The sequence below is a fragment of the Blastocystis hominis genome, assembly GCF_000151665.1.
Source record: "Blastocystis hominis, Singapore isolate B (sub-type 7) whole genome shotgun sequence assembly, scaffold_1".
Classification (NCBI taxonomy): Eukaryota; class Bigyra; order Opalinata; family Blastocystidae; genus Blastocystis; species Blastocystis hominis.
This window is the reverse complement of record NW_013171816.1, coordinates 446,977-462,048: the sequence shown is the minus strand read 5'-3', so window position 1 is coordinate 462,048 and position 15,072 is coordinate 446,977. Positions and strand designations below refer to the sequence as shown.

At 45.0% G+C, this 15,072-nt stretch overlaps 11 protein-coding genes; 6 read left to right on the top strand and 5 right to left on the bottom strand.

Annotated features, from left to right (window-relative positions):
• Positions 1 to 25: 25 nt before the first annotated feature.
• GSBLH_T00000763001 (uncharacterized protein) lies at positions 26 to 1,914 on the bottom strand. XM_013039014.1 has 4 exons: positions 1,726 to 1,914; positions 1,054 to 1,692; positions 933 to 1,022; positions 26 to 899 (listed from the first exon to the last, which is right to left on the bottom strand). The coding sequence occupies exons 2-4, from the start codon at positions 1,099 to 1,101 to the stop codon at positions 33 to 35; spliced, it is 1,005 nt and encodes a 334-aa protein (XP_012894468.1). The 5' UTR covers positions 1,102 to 1,692; positions 1,726 to 1,914; the 3' UTR covers positions 26 to 32.
• An 11-nt stretch (positions 1,915 to 1,925) lies between these two features.
• On the bottom strand, positions 1,926 to 2,202 carry GSBLH_T00000762001 (uncharacterized protein; the record flags this gene model as incomplete). Its single annotated transcript, XM_013039013.1, has 2 exons — positions 1,926 to 2,105; positions 2,137 to 2,202. 2 exons carry the CDS (start codon positions 2,200 to 2,202, stop codon positions 1,926 to 1,928), a joined length of 246 nt encoding a protein of 81 aa, XP_012894467.1.
• A 1,562-nt stretch (positions 2,203 to 3,764) lies between these two features.
• On the top strand, positions 3,765 to 4,630 carry GSBLH_T00000761001 (Acyl CoA:diacylglycerol acyltransferase; the record flags this gene model as incomplete). The annotated part of the gene is made up of 3 exons (XM_013039012.1): positions 3,765 to 3,922; positions 3,955 to 4,377; positions 4,405 to 4,630. 3 exons carry the CDS (start codon positions 3,765 to 3,767, stop codon positions 4,628 to 4,630), a joined length of 807 nt encoding a protein of 268 aa, XP_012894466.1.
• A 232-nt stretch (positions 4,631 to 4,862) lies between these two features.
• GSBLH_T00000760001 (uncharacterized protein) lies at positions 4,863 to 5,729 on the top strand (the record flags this gene model as incomplete). XM_013039011.1 has 6 exons in its annotated part: positions 4,863 to 4,946; positions 4,980 to 5,002; positions 5,033 to 5,335; positions 5,367 to 5,453; positions 5,486 to 5,582; positions 5,613 to 5,729. The coding sequence occupies 6 exons, from the start codon at positions 4,863 to 4,865 to the stop codon at positions 5,688 to 5,690; spliced, it is 672 nt and encodes a 223-aa protein (XP_012894465.1). The 3' UTR covers positions 5,691 to 5,729.
• Positions 5,730 to 5,786: 57 nt separating this feature from the next.
• GSBLH_T00000759001 (uncharacterized protein) lies at positions 5,787 to 6,800 on the top strand (the record flags this gene model as incomplete). Its single annotated transcript, XM_013039010.1, has 2 exons — positions 5,787 to 5,912; positions 5,946 to 6,800. The coding sequence occupies 2 exons, from the start codon at positions 5,787 to 5,789 to the stop codon at positions 6,798 to 6,800; spliced, it is 981 nt and encodes a 326-aa protein (XP_012894464.1).
• Positions 6,801 to 8,013: 1,213 nt separating this feature from the next.
• On the bottom strand, positions 8,014 to 8,694 carry GSBLH_T00006113001 (uncharacterized protein; the record flags this gene model as incomplete). The annotated part of the gene is made up of 5 exons (XM_013039009.1): positions 8,014 to 8,101; positions 8,133 to 8,286; positions 8,319 to 8,459; positions 8,496 to 8,594; positions 8,625 to 8,694. The coding sequence occupies 5 exons, from the start codon at positions 8,692 to 8,694 to the stop codon at positions 8,014 to 8,016; spliced, it is 552 nt and encodes a 183-aa protein (XP_012894463.1).
• A 51-nt stretch (positions 8,695 to 8,745) lies between these two features.
• On the bottom strand, positions 8,746 to 9,795 carry GSBLH_T00000757001 (uncharacterized protein; the record flags this gene model as incomplete). Its single annotated transcript, XM_013039008.1, has 1 exon — positions 8,746 to 9,795. One exon carries the CDS (start codon positions 9,793 to 9,795, stop codon positions 8,746 to 8,748), a length of 1,050 nt encoding a protein of 349 aa, XP_012894462.1.
• Positions 9,796 to 10,770: 975 nt separating this feature from the next.
• On the top strand, positions 10,771 to 11,229 carry GSBLH_T00000756001 (uncharacterized protein; the record flags this gene model as incomplete). XM_013039007.1 has 4 exons in its annotated part: positions 10,771 to 10,842; positions 10,874 to 10,969; positions 11,001 to 11,078; positions 11,109 to 11,229. 4 exons carry the CDS (start codon positions 10,771 to 10,773, stop codon positions 11,178 to 11,180), a joined length of 318 nt encoding a protein of 105 aa, XP_012894461.1. The 3' UTR covers positions 11,181 to 11,229.
• A 376-nt stretch (positions 11,230 to 11,605) lies between these two features.
• GSBLH_T00000755001 (uncharacterized protein) lies at positions 11,606 to 11,861 on the top strand. XM_013039006.1 has 2 exons: positions 11,606 to 11,717; positions 11,749 to 11,861. The coding sequence occupies exons 1-2, from the start codon at positions 11,648 to 11,650 to the stop codon at positions 11,856 to 11,858; spliced, it is 180 nt and encodes a 59-aa protein (XP_012894460.1). The 5' UTR covers positions 11,606 to 11,647; the 3' UTR covers positions 11,859 to 11,861.
• Positions 11,862 to 12,635: 774 nt separating this feature from the next.
• On the bottom strand, positions 12,636 to 12,950 carry GSBLH_T00000754001 (uncharacterized protein; the record flags this gene model as incomplete). XM_013039005.1 has 2 exons in its annotated part: positions 12,636 to 12,834; positions 12,866 to 12,950. The coding sequence occupies 2 exons, from the start codon at positions 12,948 to 12,950 to the stop codon at positions 12,653 to 12,655; spliced, it is 267 nt and encodes an 88-aa protein (XP_012894459.1). The 3' UTR covers positions 12,636 to 12,652.
• A 431-nt stretch (positions 12,951 to 13,381) lies between these two features.
• GSBLH_T00000753001 (uncharacterized protein) lies at positions 13,382 to 14,371 on the top strand. XM_013039004.1 has 2 exons: positions 13,382 to 13,522; positions 13,554 to 14,371. The coding sequence occupies exons 1-2, from the start codon at positions 13,463 to 13,465 to the stop codon at positions 13,884 to 13,886; spliced, it is 393 nt and encodes a 130-aa protein (XP_012894458.1). The 5' UTR covers positions 13,382 to 13,462; the 3' UTR covers positions 13,887 to 14,371.
• Positions 14,372 to 15,072: the final 701 nt, after the last annotated feature.

Below are 15,072 nucleotides of genomic sequence, written 5' to 3'. Positions count from 1 at the left end.
CAAAACTTTCTGAAACAAACACGTCAACTCGCTTAGTTCAATCCCATATACTCCAAAATCCACACCATAAAGATGGAGAACGGGTACAACGCGAGCAAGACACAAGCGTGTCCCAGCGTCTGCGCCGGCTGCCACGAGATGGCCATCACGCAGAGCTCCACAAACAAAATGGTCAGCGTTTCGGCAGTAAACAGCCACTTCAAGTCCCGCATAAAGATAATGATCAAGAACACGCCGAGACACACGGCGTTGTTCATCACGGCGGAGCCTTGCAGCGTGCTGATGCTGATCGTCGCGGTCTTCTGCGTTTTCTTCTTCGCGTAGACGTACGACGCGAGGATTTCCGAGGCATTGCTAATCATCGGCGCGAGGATGAACGAGACGTAGAAGTTCGGGATGTGCAGCCGCGTTCCGAGATTGTCCAGCACGTCGACAACGGGGTCGGAGAAGAGAATCACGATCGCCATGCCCGCGAACATCATCCCAAAACTCCGCAGAATGATGCGGACTTGCTGCTGCTTCGGCGAGAGATGCACCAGATCCGACGGGATTTCCTCCTCTTCGTCGTCGTCGTCGTCCGCCACGGCCACCGCGGTTAACTCGCCCTTCTTTCGGCGATCCACGAGGTCCACGACGAAGTAGCAGAACTCGTCGAAGCTGAGCTGATTGTCGCGGTCGTGGTCGAAGGACGCGAGGAGCTCGCGCACCTCGGAGACTTTCATGGGCTCGCCGAGGTCGCGAAGCAGGTTGCGAAGCTCCTCGACGTTCATGGAGTTGCTGCGGTCCTGGTCATAGCGAAGGAAGAAGGAGCGGACCAGAACGCGGACGTGCTCCATGAGGACGGGAGAGTCTTCAAGAAGACGACGGTTGCTTTCGGTGCCTTTCACGCGGCAGTATTGCTGAGAGAGAGAGAGAGGAAGAGAGGAGAGTACGTCGATTTCGTTGGAGATGACGGCGGAGATGTTGACGAGGCCATTTCGGATGGACTTCTGGATTTCCTGCTTGATTTTCTCTTGGGAAACCTGGGGAGAAAAGGGAGGGGAGGGGAGGTACGATGTTTTCGGTGGAGTGTTTGTATTGGAAGATGAAGTAGATGATCATGATGACGAAGCAGTAGTGGATTGTCAAGGAACGAACGAGGAATGGGAGGGAGTGTGGAGGTATTGAATGGGTGGGAGAATCAAAAGGATTGAATTAGAGGGTGTTATATGAATTGAATGAATCATTAATTGAATGAATTGAATGAATCATTAATTGAATGAATTGAATGAATTATTAGAATGAATTATTAGAATGAATTATTAGAATGAATTATTAGAGCCACCCATTGAATCGATTGATTACACGCTCCTTTTCATTCACAGAAAGAAAAAAGTTTTTAAAAAAATCATTTGGATGCTTTGCTATCGAATCACACCCTCCACACATTCTCCTCCCATCCATTTCCATCTTCATGAAAACTCACTCATAGGATATCACAAAGCACGCAAGACAGATCCAATGAATCACGTGCGAATCGCACTTCGAACCGTCTCCCGTCGAGCAGCCGCTGAAGAAAGCAGGAATCTGGACAAACAGATAGGGAAGCATCGACAGCGCCACGAACTTGATGTTCTTACGAACAATGCTCTCCACGTTAATTCCGGAATGGCGGAGCGACTTGGAGTCCTTGGGAAGGAGCTTCTTGAACTCCTACCAATGAACCTACCATTGCTCAAGTCCCACAGAAGCAGGCATTTCAGGTGGGCGAGTGTATCTTCCCTCACCTTTCTCGTTGAGAGACACACGTCCCGCAATGATGCCCATTGCCCAAGGAACCGTGATTAGAAGAATCGTAGAACCGGCAAGGGCTCCCACACCGACACTAATTTGCTGAGAGACTGTTTCCGCGTCTCCCAATCCAGCAAACAACACTGAATGAAAATTCAAAAGTTATATATACCAATAGCAGAGTCAGGCACAGACCCAATAAACGGAAGTACGATACTGCCGATAAGACCTGCCCATTGAGGAACGAGGAGGAGGAGTTCGCTTCCATCAGAAATTAGGTTGGCGCCCTTGAATAAGATGAAACTGTACACGCAAAACAAAAAGACTAGTTGGACCTAGTGCTCATTAAAACCTTGCTCCCTTTACAAGTCCATATCCTGTCAGTGGGATGTCTTCCACATCAATGAACAATCGAGAGAGCACTTCACCCATTATCGATTTTGGAAAATAAGAATGAGGGCTCACAATACGTTGGTTTTATGCAAGATTCAAAAGTGGATTCTTGAGCAAAAACGTAAAAAGATGAAGGAGTACGTTCAAAGAGGATATGTATAATTGTTGTTTCCAGCTTGACTCATTCGGACCGACTTAGTAAAAATCCAATAGAGACAAAAAGCGACCTCAGGTAGTTTTTCCTACCCTGAAGAAGTACGGATAAACGAAATTGATATTTTGTTTTTATTCTCAACGTGAAGTATGTCAACAAAGGAAGTCAAAAACGACACAAGTCCCCTGCCTTCAGAAACTGATGAAGGTTGGACTGTAGTTCAGCGTCGTGACAAACGTATTGATTTGCTTAAGCTAAACTCATTTGCATAGATTCGTCGAAGAATAATACCGAGTGGAGCAAGTGCTCTGGTGTGAGATAATCGATAGAGGAGATCGCTAGTGAGGTCGTTGCCACTACCGAAACCGTCCCATCCACAGAGGAAGAAGCTCCATTACAACGAAAGCTTTCCAAAAAGGAAAAGCAGCAAGCCAAATTACTTCAGCAGTCAGCACTCACCATTCGTCGGTGTGTACGGTGCATCTGATTTTTAGAAAAAGTGTTTGAGGGTGGTTTGCAAGTGATTCCGCAAGTGTTCGAGAAATTTAACCTCCGACAAATGCAGGAAGACATTAACAAGCGATTAGATAGTTTGCGTGATACAAGCATTAGTTCGTCCACGGAGCGTTTGCAAGAAGCTACCAACCAAGTGAAAGAGATTTTAGTGAAGCTGAAAGGTCTGAGTGAGGAACTCGAGACGACATTACCTCGTACTCTGTGCGTATTGTTTGTTATTTCAGAAAAAATGATCGAAATCACTTCGAACGAAAAGCCTACGGTCGTGGTGAAGAAACGGAAATCGGTTCGTTGTTTGTCTCCTCTTTTAGTTTCATAGCGCCGATCGCGTCGTCAAGCCGAAAACCCCCCGACTTCTGGAAATCCAGAAAACACCCCGAAACCGCTTCGTATCGAATTGTTGTGTTTTTGTGACACAGAATCGCGAGCCTCGTTTGAAAGCACATCCGAAGAGGAGTACGTGGAGAGCACGAAGCCAACGTTCTATCCACACTCGTTCAAAGCGCGCGAAAGCGAATTCGATGTGGACAGCTTCCTTCGCGGCAACGTAATGGACCGGATTCAAGAAGACCGCTTCAAGGGATTCTACAACTTCACTTTCATTTATCTGGTCGCTACGGTTACGATGTTAGTGGTATTTTTGTTTTATGATTTCCCTCCCAATTCCAGATTTACAATTTCGCTCAGCGCGGTTGGCTTCTGTCTCTCCATGATGTCCTGTGTCGTCGCAGCGTGATGGGAGCCGTGAACGCGGTCCTTCTCTGCATTGCGATTTTGATCTCCGCCTTGTGGTACTATGTTTTGTGGCGACTTCGCAAACGGTTCAATCTGTCGAATACTGTCTATTTCGTGCTGTACGGAGTGCTGCAGTTTGTGTACATCGGAACGGTTTCGGTAATCGTGTGGAATTCCGATATTCCGTACGTCTCTGATGCGAATTTCACATAGGCCGCTCACAGCAGTGCTGCCGATGATGGGCGTTGTCTTGATGGCGTTAAAGGGCCATTCCTTCGTGTTAACGAACTACAGTCTGGAGAAGCAGTCCACCGAAGAGATTCCGAACTCGCTGGGCCATTATCTCTATTTCATGTTTTTCGTGTTGATCGGGTTTTGATTCGCAGCGTCGCTCCCACCCTGCTGTACGAACTCGCCTATCCGCGCACGAAAACCATCCGTCTGAGCTATGTCGTGCAGCTGACGGTCCCGATGCTCATCTGCTTCGGATTGATGTACGTCATCATGATGCAGTTCGTGAACCCGATTCTGAGCGACACGACGTCCAACATCATCTACCGAATCTTCCGTTGCTCGCTATCCGCCTTCCTGATCTGGCTCCTGCTCTTCTTCTCCGTGTTCCACTGCGCGCTCAACCTGCTGGCCGAGCTGACCATGTTCGGCGACCGCCTGCTCTACGAGGACTGGTGGAACGCCACCACGATGCTGGAGTTCTGGAAGAAGTGGAACGGGCCCATTCACTACTGGTGTCTGCGACATGTCTATGTCGAGACCCAGGTTTATGGGAACTGGAGCAAGCCGCTGGCGTCGTAGGGGTGGAGGAGTGGAGTAACGAGATTGGCCACGTTTATGGTCTCCGGAATCGCGCATGAACTGGTATGCTCCGTCGTGTTCCGAAAGCTGTCGCTGTACTTCTTCCTTGGAATGGTCGTGCAGCTGCCGCTCCAGCTGGTCAGTAAATACTTCGAGAATACGCGAGTGGGGAATATGATTATGTGGGTGTCGTTGTTTTTGGGTCAACCCCTTCTGGAAGTACGGAATCTGTGGGAGCTGCGAATGTAGATGTGTTATTGCCAGGATTGGTTCCAGCGTTTCCCAAGCTTGTTTTGCTAACTTTCTCTCTTTTTGCTTGTTTGTTGGAGATACAACGCTCGCTCCGGAGAAAGTGTTTTGCGGCCTAATCTACAAAGGGAAGGCTCGGATATTCATAATGTTCATACAGCAGCATCTTGTGTTTTCTATCACTTTATAGGCCCTAAATAAATATGGAGCGAAGATAGAATTTGGGACAATTATGCTCGGATCCAATTATAATCACCATGATCTTCTCATATTTGTAGTAGCTATGAGCGATAACCCGTTTGAAGAATCTGGAAGTGTACTTATATTATGCCTAGCAACTAATTTTTAGACGCCAAAGTCCTCTAAGAAAGGGTTCGTATAGGACGACTCTTTGATATGTAGAAACATCGTTTCGGATCAGGTAAACTCATTCAAGTCAATGGATGTGGATCGCGCCCTTAAACAACTGCGTTTTATAAATATGATCCTGGGACTGGTTGTTATTGTTGTGGAAATCTTCGGAATTTTCTCCACTATCGCCTCTATATTTACCAATCCAGGTGCCATCATCTTGAATGGCTTCTGCGTTCTTTTCTGCTTTATTCTTTGCTTGTACGAAGCACAGTTCAAAAAGTTGTCGAAGAAGCTGCGAAGATTGTACGGATTCCTTTACACCTACATTGGACGCGCTTTGTACATCTTCTTGTTTGCTTCTGGATTGGCGCGTAATGTGTAGTATTGGAACGGTCGTCATTGCCACGTCCAACTCAGATGGTTCGATTTTCTTCTGGATCATTGGTGTGATTATGATTATCGACGCTCTGTTTGCTTTTTTTGATATGTCTTACTGCGTAGCTACAACGTTCTCATTATCTTCTTGCATCCTGCCTTCAAGAATGGTAACCGCAAGATTACTGACGATCCCACAGTTTCTTACTCTGCTGGAGAAAGCGTAAGCACAGGGAGAAAACGTGACGTTTAGGAACTCTCTAACGTTCTCAAGAAGAATCCTGCTCTTGCCACAAAGATGCTTATGGGTGCCTCGAAATTGGCTACATAAGAGAAGCTTTGTTTTGTTATATTGGACTGTTGTTGTTATCTGTTGTTTGTTTGAGAGCGAAGTTGACATGTTGCTTGAGAGGGTCATTTTTGTGCTATGAAAATTAAGGTCGGAATTAACGGGTTCGGGAGAAGAGGACGAAGCCTTTGTCGTGTGTTACTAAAGCATGAGGAGTTTCAGATTGTGGCAATCAATGATCCCTTTCTCACTGCGACGGAAATGGTGAGCTATTATTTTTTCTTTCGAGAACCGTAGATGAATCAACTCACCTTCGACTCCATCTATGGGATTCTAAATGGAATTACTGTTACTAGCGAGGACTCTATTTCACTTCTTGGGCAGCCCGTTCATACCACTCACTGCATGTCCCCCATCGAGATACCTTGGAAGCAGTATGGGGTATCTGTTGTATTCGAGTGCTCAGGGCGTTTTACGACTCTGACTCAGTGCGAAGGACACCGTGCAGCAGGTTGTGAACGAGTGATTGTTGCCACTCCCAGCAAAGACATTCCTATGGTGTGCAAGCATGTAAGCGAGTCGACTGCTCCCATCATCTCGATTGCTTCTCCCTCCACATGCTGCATGGCTCCGCTCCTTCAGATCCTTTCCACTCTATCACCCATCGATCACGTTTCGTTCACTGTTGTTCACTCGATTACATCGCAACAGCAAGTCATGGACCAGATAAATCCAGAGGAAACTGACCTGCGAGTGGGTCGAGCTGCAGGACTGAACATCATTCCAATGAGAAGCAGTGCATCGCAGTGTCTGCCTCTTCTTTTGCCTTGGACCGAAGGGCACTTGTCTGGCCACTCTGTGCATGTCCCGTCATTTAACGGCTGTCTTGCGGAGATTGATGTGCAGTTCTCCACCTACCAGTCCAGAGAAGCAGTGTTGTCGCACTTGCAGGATTCAGTGAAATATGGAGGAATGAAGGATGTGATCGGCTTGACGGATGAAGATCTAGTGAGTAGCGATTTGTTACAATGTCCTACGAGCTGCGTAGTAGACCAGAAGTTGTTGTCAGTGTGTAATAACCATCTTCATCTGTCGTGCTGGTTCGATAATGAATGGAGCTATTGCTCTCGTGCAATCGAGTTCGCGATGTAAATTGTTTTTTGACAGTCAAACGAATGAAAACAAAAACTAAAACTAAAATTAAAATTAAAGCAACAATAGGAATGAATGCATCACTGAATAACACAAAGACACATTGATCGATCCCATCAACAAGCCTAAAACACCAGGAATCAATCACCGATTCAATTCTCACTGCAGTTTCCAACAAACAATTCAAATCAATTTGATATGCCTAAACTCTTGATACAAATCCTTCATCTGATTTGCAGGCATGCTCTTGAACTGATCGAGCAGCGAATTAATACTGAACAGCAAATAGCAATACCACAATTGAAAAAAGAAAACAAGCAGGAGAAAATAACTTTGACCCAAAACCAATAATACAACGCTGTATGATGATAAAACTGTTAGTAATACACAGAAAACGCAAATCTACACCTTGGAAATATAGACTCAAGCAAGTACCACGCCGACTCGCGCATTGTTCCAATCACGTTTTATTCGAATAGCCAAGATGGGAATCCAAAGAAACAAAATCCCCACAATACTCAGAACGAGAATTAATATATAAATATAGGACAGAATGCTAATCGTGTACACATATCCGAAAAGATCCTTCATCCCTGGGTGAATGCTACTGGAAACCAATTTCCTCATATTTTACTTGTTTGATATCACATGCAGAAACACTCCGTTCTGGTCATTTGAATTATACATTTTTGGGTAAATTTCGGAGGTGAGGAGTTGCTGGGATTGGCCGAATTGAACCGGATGTTGGCTAACTGTTGTTGGACTGTTCAAAGGCAGTGTTTCGTTTGTCGCCTGAGCAAAGTTAGCCGTTTTTATAGGTATAGCAAGATTGCTACTATATATAGCAGAATTGTTTTCATATACAGCAGGGTAGGTACCAGACACGCCGCTCATATTTGCAGGGAGAGTCTGATGGATTGTTGCTGAATTTGGTTTGGATGAACCTTGAAAGAAATTCGGTTCAAACGAACTCCGGACATTCCCAGGAACCGATTGCGAAGGCGCACTATTGAAAACAACAGCAATTGTGCTTACTTTATAGTGGACTGCCTAAAAGAAGATTCCTCTTGACGAAAAGGCTGTGCAGCTTGTGCAATGTCTGTAGAAGATGGGTAGACAACTTGAGAGTGGTTCATAATAAAAGTGAAAAACAAAGTAAACTTCAAGTAGAATCAAAAACGAATCCAGTTCAACAAACAGAACGGCAAACATATTACAAAATAGAAGGAAGCTCAATCAGAGGAGTATTAATCTCAGGAATCCGGCTGAAAGTGTCAAAATCAATGGCTTGGTCTTTCCCCCTACAAATAAAGCGGAAGAATCAAATCTGACAGACCGAGGGAACTAAAGATATTCTCGACGATATCGTTCAAAATATCCTCTCTAATGTTCTGTCGATATTGGAAAAACATTGCTTCGGTAATTCGCTTGAGTTCGTCACGAGAAATCACATTGTCCTGCTTTAAATCATAGAAACGGAACAGATCTAGAAAACAGGACTGTCCTGAGATTTCATACAGTGTAATCGCTCATCAGGAGGCATTCTTGATGTCATGAACGAGATGCACCTTAGAAACTCAGTAAATACAATTTGTCCATCATTGTTCTTGTCGAACATGGAGAACAGCCTTTCGAAGAAGAATCCTTCCTTCATTCCAACTAACGAGCGGAGCTCCCTAAAAGGTCACAGAATACCGAGTTCCACCAACTGTTCATCGATGACTCCATCATCAATACGAGATGAGCTAGCGCTTTTGAACGAGTTGTATAGGATATAGATCTCGTCATCCGAAACTAGATATAACAGTCGCTCTCCAGAAACACATTTTGTCATTTCTCGGAGCTCTTTGAGCTCCTTTTGTTTGATATCCATCTTCGCCTGCTTATTTCCCATCAAGCAACAACTATTATATTATATATAACTATTTATAAAAACAAACAGCTCTCAACTATAAAGACCACCTAAAGCAAAGAAGCCTGGATCCGCATAGGTCTGTAACGACCTGTGCAGCTCCATCATAATCCGTTCATTATACTCGAAGCCCATCAACTCCGACTCAATCATCTGGTCGCTGCTCATCTTCCGCTTCACCCGCGTCTCCGGTCGCATCGGAGACGGCGTCGCCGTCGGCGCATCCGACCCCTCCTCCTTGGCCAGCGCCTCCAGCTTCTCCCAATTCACATGCCCAAAAAAGGGCATATTTTTCACTTCCAAATAATCGCCGTCTCCCGCACCGAGCCTCTCCCACGGATTCTTCCGGAGCAGTCCCTTCAGCAGCACCACCAGCTCGGTTGACAAAAATTCGGGGTATTTCGGCTCCTCTTTGAGCACTTTTCGGCGCCGCTCCTCCTTGGATCCGTCGAACGGCGGCACGCCGACGGCCATTTCGTAGATCACGCAGCCGACCTGCCACCAGTCCAACGCGCGGTTGTACCCCGCGGCGTTCTGCGACATCTCGGGCGGGCGGTAGAGGTCGGTTCCGCAGAAGGAGAACGCGCGGCTGCGCATGGAGGACAGCGTTTTGCTCAGGCCGAAGTCGGCGAGCTTGGCCACGCCCGCCTCGGTCAGCAGCACGTTCTCGGGCTTGATGTCGCGGTGGAGGACGCAGAGCGTGTGCATGAAGCCCACCGCGAGGACGAGGCTGGCGGCGAAAGGGCGCAGCTCGTCCTCGGAAAGGCGCGTTTTGGAGCGGATGTAGTTCAGAAGGTCCCCTTTCTCGCAGTACTCCATCACGTAGTAGAGGTCGTTCGCTTCGCGGAAAGCCATGCGAAGCTGGACGATGAAGGGGCAGCTCTGCAGCTTCTGCATGACGGTTCGCTCTTCCACGAACTGGCTGAGCAGACGGTTCCCCTCGCCTTTCAGCTCGACCGTCTTCATGGCGTAGCACTTGCCGTCGTTGATGTAGCGAACGAGTTCGACTTTGCCAAATGCTCCTTGTCCCAACTCGCCAAGAATCTCAAAATCTTCTAAATGAATCACGTATCGAGAACCCATTAGGATGGCATACCACATTTCGGATTCTTCGACATTCTTAAATACTATTTGAAGCCTGCGTCCTTCAGAAGGCTTGATTGTTAGTTCCATCTTGTACTGGGTGGAGCGCAATCGCACTTTCTTTATTGTACACTTGCTTAATTTGACAACTCTCTTAATTTCCTCGCGATTTGCTAGTGTTGAATAATCGGTGAGTTGCTGAACAGTCGCAGAGAGCAGTTTTTGGGATGTAGCCTTGTCGTAGCAAATTAGATACTCCGATTTTACCATGAAAAAACGCAATGAGGTGTACCCTAAACCCAATCTTCGTCTCTTGGGATAAAACCCAAAAAGAACACATGGCAACTTCCGTAATAAACCGTACGTTGCCTTTATCTGTTCTTTGCGCTCCTGTTGCTGCCTTGGTTGGAAGGAAACTAATCCTTATTCTGATATGATAATAAGCTACATCTCTCAACGGGCGAGAACATCCAACCTAAAAGTATGGAAAATAGAATAAAAAAGTATCTATATACGACGGGAAGTCTCATTTTATTATGGATACAGAAGTTGGTTTTGTTGATGACCGTACGTAGTAAAGAGTGATCCGTCACTTATAGAGCTGAAGTGTATCAGTACAGAGCATTGGAACCAAATTCGAAGGTGTGCCCTCAACCAAATAGAGCTTCAGCAGAGAAGGAGAAAGGGGGATGTAAAATTACTTTTGGGCAAGATAATTTGTAGTATCGCCAAGCTAGCAATTCTGAGCCTAAAACTGCTCCTACAAATCCTCAGCAGCAGCCAGCAAGCAAAATAGAGAGTGCTCCCGTTGATGTAGAACCTGTCCAAGCTACGGTGAATTTGTCGGGCTCGGAAGAGGAGGATGATTTTGCATAACGTGTTTTTGACTGTTTGTTTAAAAATGCGAAACTGCGGAAATACGAGACATTTTGCCACGATTCTCTTTTCCATCTTATTGTTATATACTATTCCACGATGGATGCTGCTGTGATTCCGGCCCCGAGTGTAGTTTCTGATATAGTTCCGAAGAAGAAAACAAAGAATGTGGTATGGAATCTAGGTGGGACGTAAATGGTAGTCTAAATTTCAAAAAGCTGTGCGCCGAATCAAGAACTCGAGTTTCACAAAGTTCATCACCGGCTTTATCAACAAAACTGTTCAATACAGCTGGACTGTACTCGATCGATGGGAAATTTCAACTGTAGTATGGTCATATCGCGGGACGTCTTTTATGGGTATTTGGATGCTATACAATTATAGTTGCATTACCACTAGCGATGGAAGCAGGTTTCCTATTGGTATCTAATCAGTAGATTGATAGAGAGCAAACACTCATGGAGATTCAGTACCATGAGAGAGAACGAATGATGCGTACAAAGGTATAACGGGATGGGGTTCTTTATCATTTATTTTATTACTATTTCTTTACATGTCTCTTTGTTTGTTTGAAGCGTGTTTCTGCCTCGACTTGGTCAGGTCAGGTCAGGTCAGATCTGTGCGATGGGTTTCTGAGTAATGTCTTTTGAGAAGAAAATTCTTAAGAGTGGAAGGCAAGCAAGCAAGCAAGCAAGCAAGCAAAGAAATGGAAGGGTGAGCGAATAAAAACTCCATATTTGTGTACTGCACTTTAAACACAAAATCGAAAGTTCTAATTAATAATACGAAATGAAAAATGGAGGAGAGGGGCATCGATCCCCTTACCTCTCGCATGCTAAGCGAGCGCTCTACCATCTGAGCTACACCCCCTCATAAAAGATTCTTTTTTGCATCCAGGTAAAGAACGCATTTTCTCCCTTTCTGCAATCTTTCATTTTTCTTTTCCAAATTACGAAATATGTCTGACGAACTTCCAATGATCCACACAGGTCCGGCCAAAGAGGAGCCTGTCGATGAAAACGAAAAACTTCGGATACGAAAGAATTGTAAGTTCCAGTTTGGATCTTTGACATTTAGCAACGCATGCAAATATCCCTCCGCGCAGCCCGGAACTAGTCCGGCCACATTGTGATAACTCCGATGAACAATGCAAGAATGTGTGCTTACCTCGACCTATATATTTGTAATATTAATTGTTTGTTGGAACAAACCATGCTATAAGGAAGCTCGTAAGCGCTCATAGCCTACTCTGAAAAGGTTCGAAAGGATCCTACTATCTTGTTTCATGTTCGATGCGAGGTAGAGAGGAAGGTCACCATTGCCTTCAACAATCTGCTCCAGTTTTTCCTTAATGTCCTCTCGGTTCATGAACGACTCGGGCATTGGAAGAGGGAATTTCCATACACGTCTACTTTAGAGAAATGCAGAAAGACTACCCATCCTCAGTGTGGACGGGAATGGCTCCAATTTCATCCATCCAGCGCAAAACACGATAATTCGTGGGATGGATCGTAGCTGTGAACGTTTTGATTCCATGCCTGTAAGCAATCTGGATTATGAAAAACGAGGGGATTCATACCTTGTTCATTAGATACAATAAGATACGACCAAGTCCTAATCCTTGATATTTGTCCACGACTGTAACCGCCCATTCTGCCTCGGTAGGATTGCTAAAAGAACGAATGTATCGAGTGATCGCCATTCCTGGAAAATTTGGTTCATCAGAAACAATTGCAACAGCGAAATGATCCTCAAAATCGACATTTATCAAGTAGTCAATCTGACTCGAAGTCAACTCTCGAATGGGAGAGAGAAACCGAAAAAATAATGTATCTTGTGACAAATTTTGAACGCCTATGTCTCTCATTCATCAAAATAACCAAACCTTCAACAAAACGTGACCTATCGCGAGGAGCAACAGGTCTTACGATGACAGGATGGTTTTTCACGACGAGACTATACGAATAACGACTCCTTATCCTTATTTATACCGTGTTCCGTGTGAAGCGATAAACTCGTCTTGTTTGTACTCTAAAATGAGTTTCATCTTGGATATAATGATTTGGAATACTCGGCTAAGCTCAATGACGTCTCCATTCTCCTTGCAAGTATTTATAATCTTTTGGCTTATGGATACAAGCTGGTCTGTTGTCAGTGTTATATCTTTCACTTAGCATAATAGATAAAAGTGTACCAGACAGAACTTGACCTGTTCGCTCCACTCTTGTCAAGTTCCGATAGTCTCTGCGCTGTTCCTTTAGACTCTCTTCTTGTTGCATAAGTTTTCACAATAAAACACAATTCTTTTTTTAGTTTTTCTTTTTTTTGACGTAAAGGGGTCTCTTCGAAGTATTTCATGAGTTCAAGTGACACTTTACTTGACACTGCAAAGAAGTTATACATGTTTGTTATCTGGTATGAGAAATGATCAGTTTTCGATTGTAGTGCATTTTACACGGATAATGAATATATTATCGCAGATCGGCTTGTTCGGTATCAGTATATTCGTGACGATGAAGTAGAATCTGATAATGTGATCAAGCTTCACCATAAATATGTGGGTCGTAGCTATTTCACTTCATTTGCATAGGCAAACCGGTCTTTGCACACTCTTGAGGAAGCTTCGTTAGTTCACTCGTTCCCTATTCATATTCGTCGTCGAGACAATGAAGCAAGAGCTAGCAAGGTAGTTTGGTCAAATGGAATGCGACCTTAGAGTGATCGTTCTGTAAAAGTGTATTATATAAACTACGACCATTTTGTGAAAGTGGTATTCTACCGACTGCATAAAATGTATCAAGGCCAAGTGAGCAACGAAGTGGAAGCTCGTTCCTATTTGGCTGAGCGTTTTGTTTGTTTCGAGTTTGAACTTCACGATATAGGAATGTACAAACGAGAATTGTCGGCGTCGCTACAACGTGGCCGAGTGTCCCGATCTCTACGATATGAACACGCAGGAGTACTATTGTCGCGACTGCCACTCGCTTATCAAATATATCGAAGGAAACCAGCTGGAAAAGAACTTCCAGAGCATGCAGGACAAGATCAAGAGGCAGATCTACTCCTTGGATCTGAACGAAATGGACATCGGGAGCGAGATTTCGAAGCTTTTCAACCAGAAGATCCACTCCGAAAACCCCCAGAAGCTCATTGAGCAGAAGATTTTGCAGGAGTATAACAAGGTTGTGATGCGGACTGCTTTGGATTTCTTGTAGGACGGAACGAGTACCACGCGAGCCATCATCGGTATGAGTGGTTTGGGAGGGGGAGGAGGTCGCTCGGGCGGCTATGGCTACACGGAATCGGCAGTGAGCCAGTTGAGCATCGAAGTGTCGATGGAAGGCGCGACGAATGCGAAGCAGGCTTCGATGTCCGAGGCGTTGGCGCTGCCGTCGTTTCTGACCGAGAGCACAGTGGAGGAGACGTAGGCGATGAGAGAGAATGTGGAGCTAGGCTGCGAAGACACGCAAAGGAGAAGGAGGAGGAAGTGGAAGTGGAGGAGAAGAACGATGTGGTGTTTAGTCCATCTCTGTTCGACGATTACTTCCAGAGACCTGGGGGAAATGGAATGGTGCGAGGAAGATATTAGTGAAATCCATTGATGAGTTGAGTTTCCATCGTATACGAATGAATGGTTTAAAAGGATACTGCAAGTTTTGAATGAATGAATGAAAGAAAGAAAGAAAGAAAGAAATAGAAATGTTTGTTGGATGATTATAATGATTCAGTGAATGAATGATTGAATAACTAAAGGTTCAATATATATGATTGAATGAATGAATGAATGAATGAATGAATGAATGACTCACAATGATTGTTCAAACAAAGAGAACAAAGCGTTCCCCACTTCAAAAACACAAAGTAAGGTATCAGCATCACGACAAACGCTCCGACCGTAGTACTGACCGTTTCCTCAATATGGATGATGGAGATGAAGTACATTAGATTAATGTAGATAACAAGTCCGCAGAACAGAGGGTAGCCCAGAGAGATGATATAGTTCGCCAGGGGGCTGGTGAACAGGTTGAGCACCAAGATAAAGAGCAGATTGAAGAGGGGAGCAATCAACGAAAGAGTTAAGAAGTCTGTCACCACTACACACATATCACAATCATCCACACTGCTTACTCTTCTTTGTGCTGGTCTGATCACGCTTTGTCTGCATGCCATACAAAATAGAAGTAGGAATCATCACCACGACTTCGGTGATCAGGATGAACAAGCGCTGTCTGTCACTCTCGCAAGCCAGATATCCTCCCATGCAGCCAAGAGCGACAAAGAGATAGAACATAGAGAAGAAGAACTTCAAGCCACAGTTGGAATACGTGTTCTTAATGAGCGCTACGTTTTCGTTCGAAGGGAGCACGACTTCCTGGGCATTCTTCTTCTTAGTCATTTCTT

Bases quoted from the DNA above. Each gene is read 5' to 3' on its own strand.
- GSBLH_T00000763001 (XM_013039014.1), bottom strand. From the start codon at position 1,101: ATGATCATCTACTTCATCTTCCAATACAAACACTCCACCGAAAACATC. The intron at 1,023-1,053 runs GTACCTCCCCTC...TTTTCTCCCCAG, and splicing joins AACACTCCACCGAAAACATC to GTTTCCCAAGAGAAAATCAA. The intron at 900-932 runs GTACTCTCCTCT...TCTCTCTCTCAG, and splicing joins TCATCTCCAACGAAATCGAC to CAATACTGCCGCGTGAAAGG.
- GSBLH_T00000755001 (XM_013039006.1), top strand. From the start codon at position 11,648: ATGATCCACACAGGTCCGGCCAAAGAGGAGCCTGTCGATGAAAACGAA. The intron at 11,718-11,748 runs GTAAGTTCCAGT...TTTGACATTTAG, and splicing joins ACTTCGGATACGAAAGAATT to CAACGCATGCAAATATCCCT.
- GSBLH_T00000753001 (XM_013039004.1), top strand. From the start codon at position 13,463: ATGTATCAAGGCCAAGTGAGCAACGAAGTGGAAGCTCGTTCCTATTTG. The intron at 13,523-13,553 runs GTTTGTTTCGAG...TTCACGATATAG, and splicing joins CCTATTTGGCTGAGCGTTTT to GAATGTACAAACGAGAATTG.